At 34.5% G+C, this 21,743-nt stretch overlaps 1 protein-coding gene across 3 annotated transcripts in view; it reads right to left on the reverse strand.

Moving 5' to 3' along the window:
* Positions 1-21,743, reverse strand: part of LOC131042656 (uncharacterized) — a 278,257-nt gene that overhangs the window by 73,547 nt on the left and 182,967 nt on the right. For all 3 annotated transcript variants that reach the window (XR_009105286.2, XM_057975978.2, XM_057975977.2), the window contains one exon: positions 16,983-17,093. Coding sequence is in view for 2 of the 3 variants with exons in the window: in XM_057975978.2 (XP_057831961.2) it covers positions 16,983-17,093 (111 nt within the window). In the remaining variant the exon portion in view is untranslated. The remainder of the gene's footprint in view (positions 1-16,982; positions 17,094-21,743) is intronic.

Consider the following 21,743-nt stretch of genomic DNA (forward strand, 5'->3'; position numbering starts at 1 on the left):
ATGATTCCTATGCAATTCCTGAACTTTCCCTAGGAAACTCCAATTTGGTGTGCTTTCTACCCAGTGATTAGTATGAACCAATTTCACCAAATAAACATTGGGATTCTTCTAATTTGCTGCTAACAATAAATTTGGAACAAAAATACTGCTGTTAAACCCCTTATTTTATTTTATTGAAAACTCCAAGCAAGATTTGGTGGTATGGCTAGCCTAGGAAAGGTACAATCTGCGGATAGGGGTTAAAATCTTGCTGGAAATTGTGACCTCTCTGCTCAGATCTTAAATTTATTCCCATGTGAAGCTGAATTTCTCTGATTTTCTCTGGAATTTGGCTCCAATGACCTAAAAAGAGCCTCCAATGATGATCAATATGTTGATAGATGGAAGGGTTTTCGTCCTATACCTGCAATTTAAAAGTTTTCGTCTTCAAATCTGCTCCAGAATTCTGCCAAATTGCTGCAGACCTAGTGAAAGCAAAGGATTCTCCAAAAATTCAGCAAACATAGTCGACAAATGACTCCCCAAAAGCTCTTTTATGCTTCTAGCCCTAATTTGAACATCTTTGTGGCATGTTTTTAAGATTCCAATGGAATCTTCTTCCCTCATTAAAGTTCGCCCACCTTGAAAGTTGCTTTCTCATGATTAAATTGACCACCTTTTAGATGACTTTGTCACCTAGGGAGTTGTGCAAGGTGATATTCATAAAGTTCTTTTTAAATTAACTTTTTCTATTTTTAGAAAAAGTAACTTTATAACATTATATTATAAAGTTTAATTCTAAAGGCTCACCAAAGCAAAAATTAACTAAGTAATGGTCCCCTTTGACTAAACAATCATCCCCTACGCTGTGAATTTGCTTGCGGAGATGGCTAATAGGCAAATCTATGCATTTGAATAGCAACTAGAGAAGTGGGGACATTACAAAGGCATTTTACTCATAATATAGTAGCATTGAAAATAAAAATAAAAAGGATCTTCCCTATTTGAATACCTATTCATTAACTCACCCCCTATTCCTACTTACTCCCTAGTCACATGGCAAAATCTAACAATTCAAAAAAATGAGAAAAATTAAATCATTTGACAAAAATGAAACAAAATAACAATGTGCAACAGAGATTTAAAATCACAATGCAGATAGTGATGAAAATAATATCAAGCAATTCTACTTAAGGTTTTTTTTTATTATTCATTTTTTTATTTTTTGTTTTGTGCAATTTTTGGGCCAAGACATTGCATTTTAGCAATTTCTCGAGGGGAGACAAAAGAAAACATGGGCAGTATGTTTCTTGCATTTTAGGACATCTTCATACCTGTTTTTAACATAAGAAACGTGTCCCAATCCATGAGATGCATACCAAGAGGTTGGAGACACATCTCACTACAACACCGGTGCATACCAGCAATGACAAAAAGTTAAATCTAGGTTTCTCTTAATTGGATAGAGCATTCACTCAACTAGTGATTGTTATAGCATAGCTCAAAGACTATTCAATGAAATGCTGAAAACAGTACATGTAGATGATCTTACCCAAATATTGAAGGAAAAATATTTCAACATCTTTCTACTACATTTGCATCCAGAACATATTAATTTTCAAATTCAGAAATACCACATCAACAATTTCAATGATGAACCTATATTGATAGCTTGGGTTATAAATTTAACTAAGATGGAATATGCTCTATTCTTATTCGGTAAAAAAATTATATGGAATAAAATATTGCTACAATTGTACAATTTTTTTATTTTTTTTCAGTTTCTTGTCTCTTTCAAGTACCAAACCTGATCTCATACCAAATTGATGCAATGGAAAGGAATTTGCAGCAAAAGTACAATGATTAGTGACTTGTTTGACAGAATGTCTCTTCCGGCTAGCCCCGTTTTAAGACAAATCATATGCGACAGCAACTTTTATGGAGTTTCTTGGGAATCTAGATTCTAAACACCCTTTCAAATACACTTTATGGAGATACAACTCCTATGTTGGTAGCCTCCAATTTGAAATGTAAACCCTTCAAAATGGACAACAATCAGTCCTAATTAGTCCTTTAATTTGCTAAAATTGGATTTTTTTAAGTACTCCCCACGTGTCAAAATGCTACAAAATCTATTTGAACAAGTGGAATGAGTTGACAAATACCTACATAACAAATTTCATCAGAGGGGTAAACGTCAAAGCACCAAAACTCCAAATCATAGAAGCATTAATCTTTTGGGAAAAAAATCGGCAAACCAAAAGTATAAGATTTTTTGAAAAAATCATTAAAAAAGGGGTAAAAAATCAAATTTATAAAAAACAAAAAAAATTGTAGAAAAACAATCAAAAACTACTTTTTTACATATTTAAGGACATTTCCATACCATACAGATATTCACAGCAAATAAAATAGAGAGTTCAACCCATGAATTCTAGAAAATAGATTTCCGTAGTTTATATTCATATCGCTGATTACATAGCACAGAACATACCACAACAGCATAAATAATAACTAGACGGTGACAGTTGTCAAAATGTCAATTATAATATAGCTTGTGACTTTATAAATTCAACCTATAAACCAAGTACAAAGTTTGTGGTTTTTCTCTATGCGTGCCTTTCATATTATGAACATTTGTAGACTAGAATAGATGATTTTAAGAGATGGCATACTATCTAGTTTGAGGTTACATTAATTGATTTAGTGATATGTCAATCAATTAATCAACAAAAGTATTATAAAAGCTAAGTTGCTAGTACAAGTTCAGTTACCGGTATGAGAACCCACTAAGTGGGGGTTTGGGAGTGGAGACCTTAATGGGTTTGAGAAGCAACAATGATAAGTTGCAAAAGGTGTTAGATGTCAAAAAAAACCCAACGATAGAAAAGGTGTGAAACATTCCATTCCCCCATGGGTTGGAAGTGGGGGTTTGAAGGCAATGCGCCCCCCCCCCCCTAGAAAAAAGATGGAGAAAATGAGAAAAGAGAGACAAAAGGTATTTTAGAGTTTTTGGATGCAAAAAAAAAGTCAAAATTAATCAAAATTGGATGACAAAAGGTAAATGGCAGGTAAACAATAATATCTAATATTACAAACTTATGAGTTCTACTATGAATATTATCAGGTACAACATCTAAAAGGATCTCATAAGTTGTCAAAACCTATCTCCATTTTCATCTAAAAATGTTCATAATGTTTGGCCCATATTAGGCTTTAATTAAACTCTTTGAATGTTATTGTGTTTTTTGGCGAGAAGAACATTCAGGTATTTGTTGGCCAATTGAAAAAAAAACAATAGAAAAATAATAGGGCACAAAATAGAAAGACAAGGGGTCCTTCAGCTAAATAAGTAAATAATAGAAAAATGCAACAAAGAAACAACATTGACAAAGATGAATACCTGGAATTTCTGCCTACTACATTACTAAAAAACTCTCTAATTTATGTAGATTCTCTGCTCTTCCGTGACCAAGAATGCATTGATGATGTCGTGCAACATCATTATAAGACATTTCTAGGATTTTTTGGGTTTCGCACCAATTTTAGGGTTGCTGATACTTCACGATTTTTGCAGCCGATTATACCTGCGAATTGAATGCAAAAAATCGCTGACCAATTTTTCCAGGATTTTTTGGGGAAAAAATTGTGCACTTCCCTTACTCATGATTAATTGCGATGTCACGATTTTTTAGTAACTATTTCTCCTTTGGTATTAATTATAATTTGTAGGGGTTTGCTCCTTCCCCGTCAAAGTGCCATCTATAATATTGCATAATAGTATTAATTTTAAAGCTAGTTTAAAATATTAATTATATACTTCTTCACAATAGAATTTATGGTGCGGGGTATGCAAGGAGCTTGAGTCATATCAAAGCCGCGAATTAGAGCAGATTTGCCAATTGCTTCAACACTATCATATGCCGCACACGATTCAGGATGATTCAGGGCCTTTCAAATTCAATTGATGACTACCATTGCTCCTCCCACTCCTTTATTTAGGGATTTTCAAAGGTCAGAAAGAAAACTAAGGGACAAAATAACAAACTATTTCAATGTTGAGTCCACATTGACTCTAATTCCATCTCAAATATGCCCTATTTCTAAGCAACTCCATAATTTCACGAGTTTTTCTAGGGTTTGTGAGTATTTACAACAATTTTTTTCATTTTTTGCCATTTTTTAGGGCTCTTAACATGATTTTAAAATGAGTTCAATGCAAAAAATGTAAAAAATTGGGTCAACGATTTTTTCATGAATCGGGATTTTTGGGGGGAACAAATCGGTTGCATCCAAGATTCAGGATTAATTGGGTATAATCGCGATTTTTTGCAGACTATTGCTTCTTTGCTCCAAATTTCTCCCTAAAGCCCTAGGTAGGCTTTTGCTAGGGCAGCAAAGGTAGAAAATTCATTTCTGAGTTAAATTTTTAGTTTTAAGACCTCTAACTAAATGCATTAGGTCTATATTTACCCGTCACTTCTCCAAGCATCAATTGGAATTCTCAAAATTTCATACAATGCCTACAGAATGATGAAAACCTAATCAATAATCCCACATACACAAGAAAACCAGACAACAAAGCTTCAAATCTCATATATTAATTATTTCAACAAAATGGATGTCTAGCTGCCAGAATACTAGCAAAAAAAAAATTGATTTATTTTCTCTCCAAAACGACACAAAACTGATTTTTTCTTGTTTTGTAAATGATTAAACATCTCTAACTACCTACGTCACACCCATGCCAATCAAACTTCACAAATTAAGCATCCAAAGCCCCCAATTAGGTGCTTTGAGTTGATGAAAAACAACAAAGTTTCTAATTTATAACTACTTATTTGTCCAAACATAAATCTAAACACCTCCTAATATGGTTAAACACCTAAAGACAACATTTTTATGCAAATATAGAACAAGATAAAATGATGCTCAAATGTCAAGATTTTTTAAAATTCTCTCTTATATGTGTCGAAATATGTGATGTTTCACCGAATTTATAGTTTTTCCTACAAAAAGAGTGCAAGACTGAGCACCAAGTTAACAAGATTGGAGATAGAAGATCTTCCCTTATTTGAATGCACAAGTACAAACTTGTTCAAAGCTTGACATTAGCCTTCCTAAATACATAGCTATTATGTCCCATGGCTTTGTTTACGCTTATAAAACTCATGGAAGGTGCACTAAATGCATATTTTATGTTAAAAAGATACTAATCTTAAAAGAAAATGTCATTTCATAAATAAGAGCCCAACATACCAAAATATTGATTTTGATGTCGTTAATGAAAACAGTAATATGTATTTGATGATAGCCAAAAACTGATTGAAGATACAAACGATTTTAACTATCTCAAAATACTGTTAATACTAAAGGAGATTAAATAATTATTCAAGCAAATAATTGTAAATAGGAAATGAAGAAAAAGGGTCATGTTGAATCTAGTCCTCCTTCACAGTGTATTGACATGAAAGATAATAATTAAAGACCTCTGGATTGTTTTCAAGTCTCTAATTGACTCTAAGACTAATAAAAAAGGCCTAACTTGTAGAGCTTGGACAAATTGTAGGGGTAAAAAGTTAAAATTTTGTTTCTAAAGGTGTAAAAAGTAGTTTTATAGGTCAAAAATAGTTCCTCAACATAAGAATGTAGGAGCATATGATATTATGTCTAGTAGTAAAAATGTGGGTGCAATGTAAAGTTGTGATAATACCTATATTGGTAAAAAGAGTGGGATGAAAAGCAATGCTCTCCTTGTGTTTTGAAATTTTATGTAAGGAAAATATCCCTTCTCCAACTCAATATGTTGCTTATTTTTCCTTTTTCTTGCTTTGACAAAAATCATAAGTTGGAATTTCCAATGGGTTGAAGCCCATGGCAGAAAATCTACTTTGCCTGGGGACACATCCCCACCCAAAATAGGGTTGTGTCTGTCCCCGAAATGTCCTAGATACATGGGGACATAGTGACGCGATGGGTCAGGGCTTTTACATTTTGACAAAAGGAAAAGCTTAAATAGTTGAAATTTTCTATATTTTAAAAATAGAAAATACTTTGCCGCATTGTATTTGCAATCTCTTTGTCATTATGCATGCCTTCATGAATATTTGAAATTCTCTATATTTTAATAGTCATCCCCTACCATCCTCTTAAAATGGCTCACTTATGTCCACATCCTTGAAACGCACCCCCCTTCCCAACTCTACTCCATCCCTACAACACAAGGTAACATAGCAAAAAATATTGTGTTAACTCAATATGTAAATCAAAGTAGTAGGATTTTATTATGTGTAATGTCCCCATTTTCGTGAGCATCAGAGTTCGAGGGATTAGCCTATTATTTTGACTCATGTAGGCTAACATGTTTGGATAGAGAGTCTCAGTGGCAGTTCCACTTCTTTAGTTCAGTCTTGGGTTCAGTTCCAGGGCCTTTACAGTTAGTGTGTGGACTTAGTTGAGGGACTTACTAATTATAGTAAGTCAATCTGGCAATAGTGTTATCTTTAGTCAGGGCAGCTGGACACATGGGGGTTATTCAGTGTTGACTCCAACTTCCGACAGCATGTCAAAAGATTGAATATTCAAGGAGATATTCATGTTTTAGTGGTTAAGTTATTAAATTAACTTATATAGATATTATAAAGTCATGAAGTGACTTTATTAAAATTAAAAGCCATTTACATATTATAAAGTGATTTTTATTCAATCACTTAAGTGATTTTGGACGCCCAAAAGCAAATTAAACTATGGAGAGTAAATTAAATACATTTAAATGTCTTTAAATGACTTTGGGTGTACTTTCTTGCGAAACGTGCCATTTGGAGTTATTATAAAGTTATATTATTAACTTTATTTAAAAGTGGGCCACTTAAATAATATAAAGTGAATATCGAAAGGGTACATCCAGGTGGGGAATTAATTCAAATGTTGCATAAAGTATATTAAATACATTTTAAATGTATTTAACTCCCTTCAAGAGGAAATCACACTTTTGGAGAATTATGCCTTTTGGGGTTTATAAAGGCAAAGCAAGCAATTCAACCTCTATTATTGATTATTGATTATTTGGCATTGCTTGTTATTTTGCTCTGTGGAATTCTTTGACAAGGGTTTCAGAGGTTTGGCCATTGGAGAACGTAAATTCTTCGTGGATCTGTGATTGTGAGGCTGTGGAAGATCAGCTGAATTATTGCAATTGTGAAGGCTTCATTCAAGAGTCTTATTGTGCTTCAACAGGGATTCTTTTATCTAGATATTGCAGATTTTTCAATAAGGAAAGGGCAAATCAGGTTAGACACCCCTTTTAGCAGCATACTTCATTTCAATAAGCAACCGTACAATGTCCAGTTGCTGGCCGTACAATTCAAGCTTGGCACGTGGGGTCCAGGAAAGGGATGTTTTGTCCTAGAGGGCTGAAATGTCTTCCTTCTTGCATTTTAGTTGCACAATTTCCAACACCTAGCACATGCAGGGTATTGCATCAGTTTTATGGCTTGAAGAAATAATTTCCTGGACTTGTACACCTATTTTGGTCAATTTCCCAGTTTTGGCTGGCAAGTTCCAGAATTTTCTTATTTAAATTATCTAACGACCTTCGGGTATGTTTTATGTATTAGTTTCAATTGTAGCAGTTACCTGATACTTAATATAGTTGCAGTTTCTTTATACTTCTTGTCAATTCAGTTTTATGTGCATTTCTTGCCTAGCGCACTTGTTATTTTTCATTTAAAATTCTTCAAAACCTTTGAAAATACAAAAACAACACAGCATTTGCATGAGTAGAAGAGTTAGAATCAGCAGGGTTCTTACATTATGTTGCAAGATGTAAAGAATGTTTGATTTAAATTGGAATGTGCCTACAAAGTTATTTGGCTTAATGTCATGGTTTGTTCATCAAAGTGTGTATAAAGAAGAGAGAACCTTCTTTTCTCTTAAACCTTGTTCTAATGTTGTTTGTCATGGTATTTACCCTTGTGAAAAACTTGTTTGGATGGTAATATAATAACCCCTACCAATATTTTCCATAAACTTGTTTGAATTGTCTCCTTGCAACCTCCTTTTATAGCCCTAGCTAGAACTATCTAGTAATTATTTTGTTTTTTTCTCATAAAGTGACTTTCGTTTTAATTTACTTTTGAACCATGAGTCAGTTTATAAATAAAATAATTATATTTCTGCACAACCACCAAGTTGCAGAAAATACTAAAATAGCCCAAATGTGAACTATGATCACACCAACATAACCTTACATTATGTAGATATCAGACATTATTCAAATTGATGCTTTCCAAAAAGAGCAAACTTCTCCAACAAAAGTGGAAAGCTCCCAAAATGCTGAAACTGCATCTGGAATGTACCATTGCACTCATCATGATTTCTAAAACTCACTGCCACTATCAAAAATTCTTTCAAATAAAGTTCGCATTCATTGCAATCCCCCCTCACCATGATTACATGTCCTCAAGCAATCACGACTCAATCAACTAATGACTCCAATGTGATTCTAGGATCCCAAATCAATTTAGAAAGCTTGTGTGTCCTTCCTTCACCATTATCCTACACCTAACTTTGTTGGTGATAAAAAATCAACAATGAAATAGCCTCGCCATTCTCAAGATGTGCTACTTTGGTATTCATGCGTGCCTCATCCAAATATCCTTTCATGGCACTTGAGGCTTCTACACTACCAAGAATTCTTCTCACACAACCAATCTCTAAATCATGATAGTGCTCATCACCTCGTCATGTTCCTAACAATATGAAACCAATCACTAAATGATTATGTTTCAATGTAGAAAACAAACCATGATACAAAAATTTCTCCTCAAGTCCCAAGAGTTTACCTTTTAATGCTCTCCTTAATTGCTATATAGCATCCCCTCTTATTTTTCTACCAAATTTTTGTGTACTCACCAACATTTTGTCAAGCAGTTTACATGCTTGAAAGGTTGTTTGCAGGTTTATGTGTTTCAGATTTTCGCACAAGCATAAATATAGGGTAATCTCAACATAAACATACACAGATTAATTAAACAAACTGAACAGTGATATTTATTTTTTCAGTTAAATGTTGTACAGTATTGATTACAAAGCATATAAAATGGAAATTCTAACTTGAATACTGTAGCACAAAACATCACCCTCTTTTCCAAATTCTATGACATCAAACAATGTAATTGTCGACTTACGTGGAACAACAAGAATAAAACAAGGTGTACAGTGATAAGTAGTGTTTCCTCCAGCTTTTGTGTTCCAATAAAAACATCAAATTGCTTAGCATTCAATAATTCTACCACCCCACAAGGTTATGTTCGCCAAGCAATCAATGTGAACCTTCAAACTATGCGACTTTGGTATTAAATCATACCTAGCAGTACCAAATACCATCCAATCCGCTATTTTTCTGCTCTAAACTCCAGCGAACCTCCTGTGGATTCAGTGACCAGATCTGCTCTTCCAAAAGCCACAATAGATCTGCTCCGAATAACTATAAATTATGCTTATCATGCCAAAAATTCCCTGTTTATGCACTTAGAAGGGGCCGCCGAGGCAAATAAATCCAAACGCCTTACCAAGGATGTGTTTCCTATCCTCAAACTTCCCACGAACTGTCTTCTATCATTCATGCCCACGCAAAGATCAATTAAACATTTCGCCTCTTCCCCAAACTCATGCCACTGTTTCAGTTGGATATCGCCCAGCAAAATCCATTGATGATAATAGTGCCCATGTCTTCTTGGCAACTCCCAGCTACAAACTCTAATTATTTTCTTGAATAAGACTTCACAAATTTCTAAATCAATGAACAGCAATCCAAATTCTAAAGTGAATCCACCAATAAATAAAATTAGCTTTTCATCAATTCCACCCAAAATTCCAAGGCTTTTAGCCCAGGAATTGCCAAACCTGTAGTTATAGCTCACACAGAAAAACTCTCAATGAAGTAACAAGTCAAGGATGAGAAAATGAGTGGCCTTCACCTCCTTTTAAGGCCACAAGTGAACTGTTGAAACTTGTCATTGGTGTCAAAGGCAAGCAAAAGTAATGGTGGATAGAAATGTAATTTTTTTGGAGTCAACAATTTAAATAAATTAAATATTTTGTGCCCTCCTCTTAAAGGGGACAACCTCAATGGATTTTAGTGCCTAGCTTGGGCATACAATTTAAATCAACAAATAGGCGCCGAACCCTCCTTGAAAGTGGCATTTCTTAGTGTGCGCAACCCCCTTAGTTTCAGCACCCACTTTAGAAAACAATTAAAAAACTAAATTAAAAATTAATGTCACCCTTGGCCGACCTGTTTTAAAAGGTGCATCATTTGGATAAAAAAGGTCCTAAATCAAGTATAATTAGAAAATCATTTGGGTCACATTCCATTAAGAAAAATTAATATCTTCTCATTTTATAGAAAAGTAAAATAGCAGACTTAAAATAAGAACGAACAGAAAATCCAAATTAGAATCAAGAGAAGCTCTATATCAGATTTAAGGGATGAATTGAAAGAATTGAAAATCACTGCCACTATCACAATTCATTTCCAATAAAGTAGAGAATCTCCAAGAATTTTCAAATGTATTGAAAATGGGACATTACAAATAGTAGAATTAAATATCAATGAAAAGCCTTTTTGCATATGGTATATTTGCAGTACTAATCATTATAAAGAAACGACAAATATAGGAACCTAGCTAGCCACTAATTGAAGTCATCACATGGGTTTCTAGAGATAATTATAATATTATGGACACCAATTAAGCTCAAAAAGGATCACCTACATTTGAGTACTAAAAAAAAAAAAAAGTGTTTTCCAAGCCATGTTCAAAAGGATGTGGAATTTCGTTAATCCTTCATTTGGTTGCAAGCAACAAACTAAGGAGATTTAGTAAAATTGCTCTAACTTTCAAAAAGGAAATAAAATGTTTCTTTGAAGGCTTGAGAGTTTCTATTGAACAATTGTAATGTCCCCTTTCATTAAATGCCCTAGTTTTTGCCCACAAAAGAGTAACAATTGCAATGCCTGCAATATTAAGGATTTCTGGTCTGATTTCTATATTGAATGCTACTCATCTCTGTTGACATGGCTAAAATCGTATCACTACCACTCTCTTCGGCCAACGCAGAATAGAATGTTCTCGCTGAGTATCCTATCCTCTCTTATGTAAGGAATCCCTAATGTTGTTTTTAATTGATCAATGGGGATGACCTCAATGTTCCAAATCTCAGTTCATGACTGCGGGATAACTCAACGGTTGATGTGTTTTGTTGTGAGCACAAGGGGCCTTACGTTTGCAACAAGTTGATCTACATCTGATTCTCAATATGGGAAATAAAAGCAAAGGAGAAGGGGTTTAGGAGACCTAAAATAAACAAGACTGGTGTGCGAGTAGAGGGATTCAACATAACCAATCCCTGCTTGGCCAAAATAGCTCACAACCTCACAAAAACAGTGCAATCTTCAAGGGGACTTAGAAGATTTTCAGACTGCAAGTGCATGCGTAAAAGCCCAATTCTGGCGCAGCTCAGACAGACACCTGCAATTGAACTAAGCACGATTTTAAAGGCTCAAACTAACCATACAAAGGGATACACAATCAGCATATCCCCAATGGTATGAACCTGAATCCATCAAATACCTACACACCAGGAAGGATCTATCTAAACCTACTGAAGGAAACCATGCAAACAAAATAAAACCAAGATGATAAACACCAAATCAATGTCCATATATTGATTTCAGCTGCTATTACAACAATTTTTGCAGCAGTTCTACTCTATTCCTAACTACTAAAATCTAACCTTCTAACAATCTAACTTGATCTAACTGTCTAACTTTAAAAAATCTAACTAGAATCTAACCCTTTACAATGAGAGGTATCCTGCCTTTTATAGATTTTACAAATTGAATCAGAGGCCAGGATTGACTGCATCCAACAATCCTTATCTACCTTCTAGAAGCTTGGCAGCTTTAACCCATGCCTAGTTACTATCAGTGATCCTCCGAACCACATTTCCAACTACCTACAACTGTTTGGCTTTAATCTGGTCAATCAGGTAGTTGGAAATAACTGACTTGTCTCCCCTCATTTTGAATTCATTAGACGGGGCCCACAGGCAGTCTTTTACATTTAGACAACTCAGTTTATAAACTGAATTTCTGGAATTTCTTCCAGAATTATATTTCTAAGCTTGCACATTTTGAGTGTTCTTTCATTTTTGGTCTTGAAGATGGACTTCAACTTTGTGGTTTTTGGTGGCACACTTCCCCATGCTTGGTGTTGATCCTCTGCAACACATTCTCGCTTTATCTCTTCCCGACGTCGTCCTGCAAACAATCGGTTTCAAACTGAATTAATCATTTTGAAAAATCAAATAAATTAATTTAACAAAAAAATAAAAAAAATTAAGCGATGTCAGGCTGACAGGATGAATGATGTTTGCATTTAAAATCTCCCCTTGAAAAATTAGGGTTTTAAGTTCAATAGCCCAATATAATAGTTCAGCCAATTTAGTGAATAAGTGTGAAGTTTGTTTTCTTTTTATGAATCAAAACGCTATGTCCAACTTCGCACTTTCAACTTCCTTGGTTGATATTTTGCTAAGTCGCCCCGTTTTAGAACTTCGGACATTTTAATCTAAATGCACGACTCTTTTACAATGTGTGTTGTCTCTTCATTTCTGGGTCCTTTACCCGCTTTGAGCAATTTAAAATGTTCTCTTTTAAAGATTTTCGGGCTAAATGATCGAGATGTGAGAATTTCATGATTACTTTATAAAACGCCCCTTTAAGTCCAAATTCGGGTCATTTGGCCTTTTTGCACGATTTTGGACTATTGTTAATTTTTGGACTATTGTTAATTTTCGACACTTTAAGTCTTTTTGAGAGCCTTTCTATTTTCGGCCTCTTCAGCCAATCTGAGAGCTTAACGTCCTTCATCATCTTTTCACTTCTTTCGACCTAATAAGTCATTTTGCAAGTTTTGATCTCTTTTACTATTTTTGGCATATTGGAGGACTTGTGAACTTGGATGTTTCACTCTGCATTTTTGGCTTATGGCCGAATTTGTGAATTTGATGTCCTTTTCGGCCATTTAGACTTTGCACGCCTTCAAGTGAAACTCGGGCATTGCCATTAAAATGGTGGTCTTTGAGTTTTAAGTTAAGATGCCCTCACTTATGTCGCCTAACTAATTTCGGGCCAACTGATGATTTAGAGCAATTTGGAGTTTTATATCCTTTCTCGCAAAACTTCAGCCATTCACAGGAAAATGCGCGACTTAGAGATTTTCAGCCAAATGGGGCTTTTGCGCGATTTTGGATAAAATTTGCCCCTCATATCAAATGCACGACCTCTCTGGGAAAATACTCAAGCTACTTAAAAGAAATTTGAGGACAACCTGCCAAATTCAGGCATTTGGAATAAAATATACAATTCTTGCTTGGAAGAAATCGAGCTTAAGATTGGAAATGCACAATTTGTGTGCCATTGCCTTTTGGCCATTTAGGCCCAAATGCACAATTGGATTCCTTGAATGATTTTTCAGACTTCATAGACCTTTTCAAATTTGAAACCTTGGTCTTCAGTTTGAATGAGTTCGGCCAATGTGAAGATATCGCGTGATTTTGAGAAGCCTTCATGATTTTTGGCTTAATGAAGTGCATTGTGCGCTTTAGACTTGGTGCGCGATTTGAATCTTTCTCTTTTGAAAACTTCATAAAGTCGTCGAGCTACTTGCTACGATTCATCGATGGCCCTAGTGTCTTGGGCATTGGAAGGGCTCGGGAAACTCAGGCCTTTAGGAGAAAATACGCGATTTCTTGCTTTCTCCCATCATTCATAGCCTCTTCTCTCTCTCTTTTCGCGAGAAAACTTCAAACACGGGGATCCCCTGCGAAGCAAAGAGGTGTGCATGCAGTATGCACAACAATATCCTTCCCAAGATCTGCTCATATATCTTATTAATATCTCCTTATATACTTTCTTAAAGTCTAATCATGAAATCTGTTTTCAATAATTTCAGATCTGCTTATAAGTCTCCTAATGAATCACCGTATTGCCTTAAAAAGCTTGTTTATATAGCTTCCAAATACCCCTTTGTCTAAAGGAGGTGACCTTTCTAAGAGGGTCTGCCTATTAGAATTAAATGTGAATTTATTTATTAACTTGTCAAGGGTTACGAGTGAGGTTGGCCATCAAGCTAATTCCACTCATCTGGATTTTTATCGGCCCTCGTTCTAATTCACCATTCCAAATCTGAATTCCTTATCCTGGTTGGGCCCTTGCATTATTTAATCACACATGCTTATAAATCTGCAACTAGGTTTAGAACTGCTACGTCTAGGGTTTAGGTCTTTTGTGATTAGGGTTCTAATACTGCTGCAACCACGGGGCATGACAATAATTTTCTTTTTTGTCTTTCTAACAATATTGTGCCGAAGGTTATTCCAAGAACAACATTGTCTAATCATCACTCAACTAAAATGAATTTTCTCACCTAGTCTAGTCCGCCTAACCCTCCTCTCACCTTTCAAGAATTTTCTAAGCTAAAGCATCCCTCTTGTAGTAGCACATTGTTCAATAATTGGTTAATGGATTTTGGTAATTGTTTTGTGGCATCAAATGTTGATAGATGGAATAAAGCCATAGGAGCTTTTGAAAATTTCATGACAATATTTTGTATAAAGATGGTCAAATTTAGGAATTCCACCAATAGAAATCTTTAGCAGGATCTGATTAGTGTTCAAAGCAATCTACAAAATGATATACGTAATATGGAACTACGAAAGAAATGCTTTAGTTGTCGGCTAAAGCTAAGATATGATAAATTTTATAAAATTGGAGTGTTAAATTATGATCTAGGTCAATTTGGTTGCAACTATGGGATTGAGGATTTAGAAACAAATCAAGATTTTAAAAATTATGCCAAACAAGATAAATATACAAGCTACTGATTTTGGGGGCTATTAATATTGAAAACGGTGTTGAATTAGAAATGCCTTTCAATCCTTTTATGGTGAAATGTTTACCTTTTATGGTAATGATTCTAATATTTGTATTACAATAGTGGCAATCTCAAAAGTTGTTTCTGTAAACTTGACTAAAGCACGCTGTCGTGCTTGATAACACATTTTTAGATGATATCAAAAAGGCTATTAGTCATATAAAAAATTTGAAGATACAAAATTTTGATGGATTTCTTCTTGAATTCTATAAATCTGGTCTAAAAATGTGTTAGCAAGCTCTCACTAAAAATATATAATAAAGGTATTGTTGTTGAAATATTAAGGAATGAAATTAATAAAGCACTTAGTTATTTCCTGAAGTAGATTCTACAAAATTGAGATATTGAAGGCCACTGACTTAATGATTCTTTTAAAAAATTTGCTAAGCTCCTGGATAGAAGAGTCATAAAAGTGTAAAGTCTTAACACAAAATGAAATCTCCTACTCGAACTGATTTTTAGAAAGGAGATATATTTCATATACCATTTTCACTAGTTGGGTGGGTATAAATTGGGCAAGGTTTTCTGATTAGTATGTTGCCATGGCTCTGATTGATTTTGAAAAATCTTATGACTTGATTGAGTGACATTTCATTACATTGGTTTTGAAATCTCTTGGTTTTCTCGAAGCATTTTGCAAGATGGTTAGTCTTTTAATTGAGGATCCCTAGGCTCAGGTATGTATAAATGCTGAACTATTATGTTCTTTTCCTTTGCAAAGATCACTTAGACAAAGCTGCCCTGTTATGCCTTCTCTTTTGTCATCAATATTGAACTTATTTGTCGCTAATCAATTTACTGGAGAGCCTTTGCCTGAATGACAATTTGTTGATTATACTACTCTTTTGTTGAAAAGGAAGAAGAAAATTGTAAAAACTTTAAAAAAAGTTGCACTTTATTGAACTGGTTCAAATTCTAAAATTATTGTTCATAAATCAACTTAAAACTCTTTTTCATAAGTTCTAGTACTCAGGTCCCTACTTATTGCCCATCAGAGGTATTAAATATGTCTGTAATCTGACCTTAATCTTTTGCCTTCTAAAGCAAATATCTTCTAGCAATAGTTGCATGCATTCCAAAAGTCATATATAGTTAATTTCTGTCTAAATTATCCATGTTTGTCTTGAATACACAGAGCAGCAATGATTAGGGATTTATCACAAAAAAACATCACTAAAGTATCAATTGTAGAAACAATAACATCAACTAAGAACTGCATCATCTTATTATAGTCAATATGTGCACATGTGGTGGATAAGAGTAGATGTGAAATAGCTTTATCCCACATGCTTATGCTGTTTCATTGAAACTGACCATGAACCCTAACCATGCAGAATCACAAAACATTTTCCCAATCAAAACAAGTCCCTATTGTCTTAGACCATATTTTGATTCCAAAAATAGCTTACAAACCTATTCACTTCCATTCAAGTCACAGTTACTCACAATGACCTAATAGAATTCAGGCACATACTTTTAACAATATGAAGAATAAATTGATTTAACATATATTAAGACACAATTTGGGTTTATCACTAACATATGTTTCTCTTTCACAAATAAAACTAGCAATCACCGAGATGATGCATATTTTACATATCAAATTTCAAGGTTGTGGAAAAAGGTTTCATAATGAATTTAGGAAAGTTTAATTTGTTGCAGGCTAGAATAAGACAGAACACTCTAACTGCACTGAACATGGCGTTTCAAAAATGCATATGGCTCTGCCCAAGAGGCCATACCAAATAGATATGAAAACTATGACACGATCTTCACTCACATTACCTTGGGGCATAAGTTACCATCATAAGGTAAACCTTCTAAAACACCAGTAAAATGAATTTGATGTTAGCCCATGCTCCTCATATTTATATGAAAATACCTTGTAAGATCTGATTTTTGATAATTTCTGCTTTTATAAAACAAGACAATATAAATATAACATCTATTCTTTTAAATCATATTCAGAAGAATGAGCTGTCCTCAACAGATGCCATCAAAAACCTGAATCATTTCCGAAGCAGATTTAGGCAGTTCAACAAATGCAATACTTTGAGCTGTTGAGAAGTCAAGACCGACACCGCCAGCTGTTATACCAATAATTGCGATCTTAACCTGTATGGGAAGAAACTAATAAATAGAACATACTAAAACATTTCAGACAGCCACACAAACATTAACAGCAGTTTCATAAAACGGAGAAAGACAATGTCAGCCATCCCATCAATCACTACAACAAATTTCTTCTCTTTTAGTACTGAGAATATTATGATTCATTTCTTTGTGATCATATAAGAAAAAATAAATGAAGTGAATGAATTATCCACATATAAGAAAGAGAGCAATAAACATAAACTGGTTTTGAATCTTTCGAGAATCGCTACAAAATTATAGTCACATTGGTTGTATCAGAAAACAACCACAACAATGCTTAAAGCGTTGAATAAGTTATATTGTGCAAAACCTTCTAATAGATATCAAAAATTTGAAACAAAATAAAGAAAATGCTGGAAAATAACAATATTTATTCTATCATTAGAAAGTACAATTGAAAAACCAAAAAAAAAACATGAAATTGTGATAAAATTTCATCAGAGCACTAAGGAACATCATACAACTTCTACTTGCCAACAACTCAGCATGGTATCAAGCAACCATACGAATTCAAATTTATGCAGTATGAAAGATTAACTCTTACACTCCATGAGTATAAATCTATATAAAGACGTCAATAAAGGGTCAAGTGCAACAGATACATCAACTAGATAATATATAACTAATAATTATGATATAGTGGGTTACATAACATGTCTCCCGTCCTGAAAAGAAAAGGCCACAAAGGTAATGATAAGAATGAAGATAAGAGTTATAGAAACTAGAAACATAGAGTACTAATGAAGTAAATTAGGATAAATTCATCGATAATTTTCTTTGAAACAAGACCACTCCAATCAAAGCTCAATGCATATGACTATGATACATTGGCTGTAACATTTTTTAAAACGAGTTCAAAGCATCACAAGCTTTCATTTTGATGTGGATATCCATATCCAAAATATGCATGATGACAATTAGAATGATTTGGATGAGGATAAATTTCTTCGCTAGGATGTACTTTAGTGACCTCTTGAATAGCAACAAAAAATTCATCTTCCCTTATAAACATGTTTTCAAGCTTCTTTAGAACAATAATTGTGTTATCAATCACAATAGACCAGAGTGTCAGCTCTACTGAATCAAAATGCATTTATATGACACTAAATTGCATCTATAGGCATTCTTATGATATTAAATTGCACCATAATTTCACATCAAGACCTTTTCGCACCACCTAATTTTAAAATCTGTGAATAAAACTTGATTATGATTCTTCAATCAACCAGCCCATCTGCTTTTCTTGGATAATATTTACCAAATTATGAGTCCATTTTTCCACAACACAGTCCATTATCTACAAAATCTTACGACCACATCATCAGGTTTCTTAAGTTCAGTTCTTACACTCTAATCCTCCTTCACTTGAAAGTTTCACAATATGTTGTTGTTGATTGTAGCGGCGGGAGTCTCCTTAACCAACTACGATCAAATATGCAATTAGCCTCTCGACTTTGCATATTTATATTTTGTTAATAAAAACATAACTATTTGTTAAAGGCCACCACCCTTGGTGAAAATTGGAATAGAGCTAACCCTTGGTGAAGGTCGTGTTAGTTGGAATAGAGCCAACTCTAGGTGAAGAGACACCCACATATGCGTATAAACATAGATCGGTTCTCTCTTTCTCCATTTCATATCGAATATCAATAGCAGTTTGTGTACACCTACTGCAGATCGAATATTAGATGAAGATCTATAGCATTCCGTGTTCATCGCAGTTCATATATTTATCTATAGCAGATCGATTCATTCTGATCTTGCTTTAAGGAGTGAAGCAATCTTCATTCACATTGTAAAGGCGTCTTATTGTACTTATTGATTAAATATAATAAGAGATCTTATTGCTAGGTTTTTTCCTTTATGTTGGAAGGTTTTCCAAGGGTATATACGATGCAAAATCTGATTGAATTGTCTTAATTCTGCATCTTATTAATCTCATCATAAACTTAACATATCTGCCCTAGAAAATCCATTCCAAATTCCATAATTAAAATTATATCTTGTGTTATATCAGAATTGAGACTAAACCACCATTTCTTTACAAATTATTTCAATTAAATGATACAATCCTTAAAAACATATTATTCTATTTGTACAAAATCCAAATAGACCTATTTTTGGAGACTGTTGATGTGTCTTTTGTACACGTCCAAACACAGAATAAAATACCCAGAGGTATCTTATCCTCTCTTGAATAAAGCTGCCCAAATGCTGAAGATTTCGCAGAAGGATCAATCAGAAAAACTCCAAGGTTCTGTTATGTAGGTTCTCTACGTATGGATAAGCACCAGTGGTCGTTGTGTTTGCTGTTTTAGAAGGGGCCTTACGTACTTTCTAAGAAAGCTTGATCTTGCAGCTACTTTTCAATGAGGAAACTGAATTCTCCTAATAATAACTGATGTTTCAAAAAAGAGCAAAAGATAAGGAGTTTAAGAAGGCGATGCTAAACTAATCCTAGGAATGACTAAATGAGGACTGGTCTTGATAAAACTCTACCAATTTCAATATTGCCAAAAGATTACAACTCTACTGGAATTGGTGTGATCTTCTAAGGGGATTCAACGATTTTCGAATCATCAATGGAATAGATATTATCAATAAGATACATATCAATATCTCCAACAATGATGGAACCCTTAAACAATTTTAATATCTCCAGTTGACCACACAAGGCGCGCTTACAATCAATAAGGAGCTAGTGGGCTATGAGTTTTACCAAAGATCAAACACAAAATTCGTCGTTCAATCTAATTCTAAAACTTAAGTACTATCTCTACTAAGAGTGATTCAAGAAGATAAACAACCATGAAAATAGCCACAAGAATTGCAACAAAACACCATAACTTCAATATTTCATTGATCTCATAGCAAAATAAAACAACAATTGTTCAACTTTCTTTCTTCACTAGTTATTTCTTTGCTGCTAACAATCTTAATCTTTTTATCTCTTTTCTCTAACTCCAACCTTCTAAAATGAATTGAGTGAGGGCTTATATAGCACTCTCAAATACAATGAACGGCCTGGATCTCAAGAAGATCAAAGGCTGAGATCTTGACACCTAAACCCTAATTAGGGTTTGCCACAAAAATCACCCTAATCAGATAAGCATTATCATTCCATAGCCAATAGAAATTGGCACAAATAACGAGCAAACATAGCCCAATAGGAATTGAATTGCCACATCATTTCATAACAACTTTTCATCTAGAAGTTTGTTCCCTTTTCTATGTTCTCTTCTAGCATTTTCAATGAATCTGGACGTAATCCCCTCGACCTCAACACTGGGAATCTCATGCAGGTTCTTCATTCGTTCTTCCAAGTGAAAGACTTGATCAAAAGTTGCGAGAAGGGTCATCTCCCATCCAGGCTCTAGCTCTTTTGTTTTCTCGATCACGAACATAGTAGCATACATCTAATCTCACTGCTTTTCTATGACCATGTTCTCCTCTTTGCAAAATATAATCTTGATCCTCTCTTCCAATTCTTGGACATCCACATTTGTTTCTATCTCTATCCTTCTGTCAAGGATTGTACATAATACATCAAACACCTTATCTTGAATAAGATGGATGGTGCCCTCAACTCGGCTGCATCTACTATTGATGTCCTCAAACAGAACTTCCTTCATTTGGAGCAAAGTTGACCATTGCATAAGGTTATGGGTTCCTCCATCCATTATCTTCTCTTGTGCTAAAATCTGCCTTGGCGTCCTCCTGATCACTTGAAAGAACGGGATGACAATGTCTCTAGTGTGAGTGAATGCATCTACAGTTATCAATAGATTATGAATGATCTCAAGGACTTGGATAGCCCGATGGACTGTCTTCATCATTCTTGTTACAAATTAAATGGCTACCTCGTAAGATTCATCAATCCAAGAACTCATGAGTTGGGCTAAGTTCTTCATCTTTTCTGCCTCATTTATTGATTCAGGAGGAAGTGCATGCAAAGGTGATATTGCTAGATCCTGTCGCCTTAATGGTTGATTAAGGTGGCTAAAATAATTCCTCCAAGCACTAACCTCCCTTTCTAACCTCTTATTCTTTTCCATTTCTTCTTTGAGTTTGTCATTAAGTGCTCTCATTGAATCAGTTACTTCTTCCATGGCCTACTTGGAGGTAAGTGGACCAAGATCAAATCTTTCTAAATCATATTCCTCTGCCATAATCTCATCTTCATACTTGTCCACTACTGGTGTGGCTACCTGTATCTTCTTAGATCCTGCATCATCTCTAATTACCTTTGACATCTTCGTAGCCTTCTTCTTTTCGATTTCTTCTTGGGAATTTCCTATGAGACTTTCCAAATCAAATACTTGTTCTTCCTCCTCAACTACAATTACCCTCGTCAGTCTTTCTTTCAGCCAATCTGGAATGGAAGACTTTCTTTCCTTTACTTGTATTTCCTCGAGCGGAGGTCTCTCGTCTCTGAAAGCAAATGTTGCTTCATCATCATTATTTTCTTCTTGCTGCTCATTGGCACCAACTTGGAGAGGAAGAGATTGACTTAATGAATGTTGAGGTGTTCGTCCTCTGCCTTGTTTATCGTTCTGTACCGTGGATTCTATAGACTCATCAACTTCATACACTATCTCTCTCTGACCTTGT

The sequence above is a fragment of the Cryptomeria japonica genome, chromosome 3 (genome assembly GCF_030272615.1).
Source record: "Cryptomeria japonica chromosome 3, Sugi_1.0, whole genome shotgun sequence".
Lineage (NCBI taxonomy): Eukaryota > Viridiplantae > Streptophyta > Pinopsida > Cupressales > Cupressaceae > Cryptomeria > Cryptomeria japonica.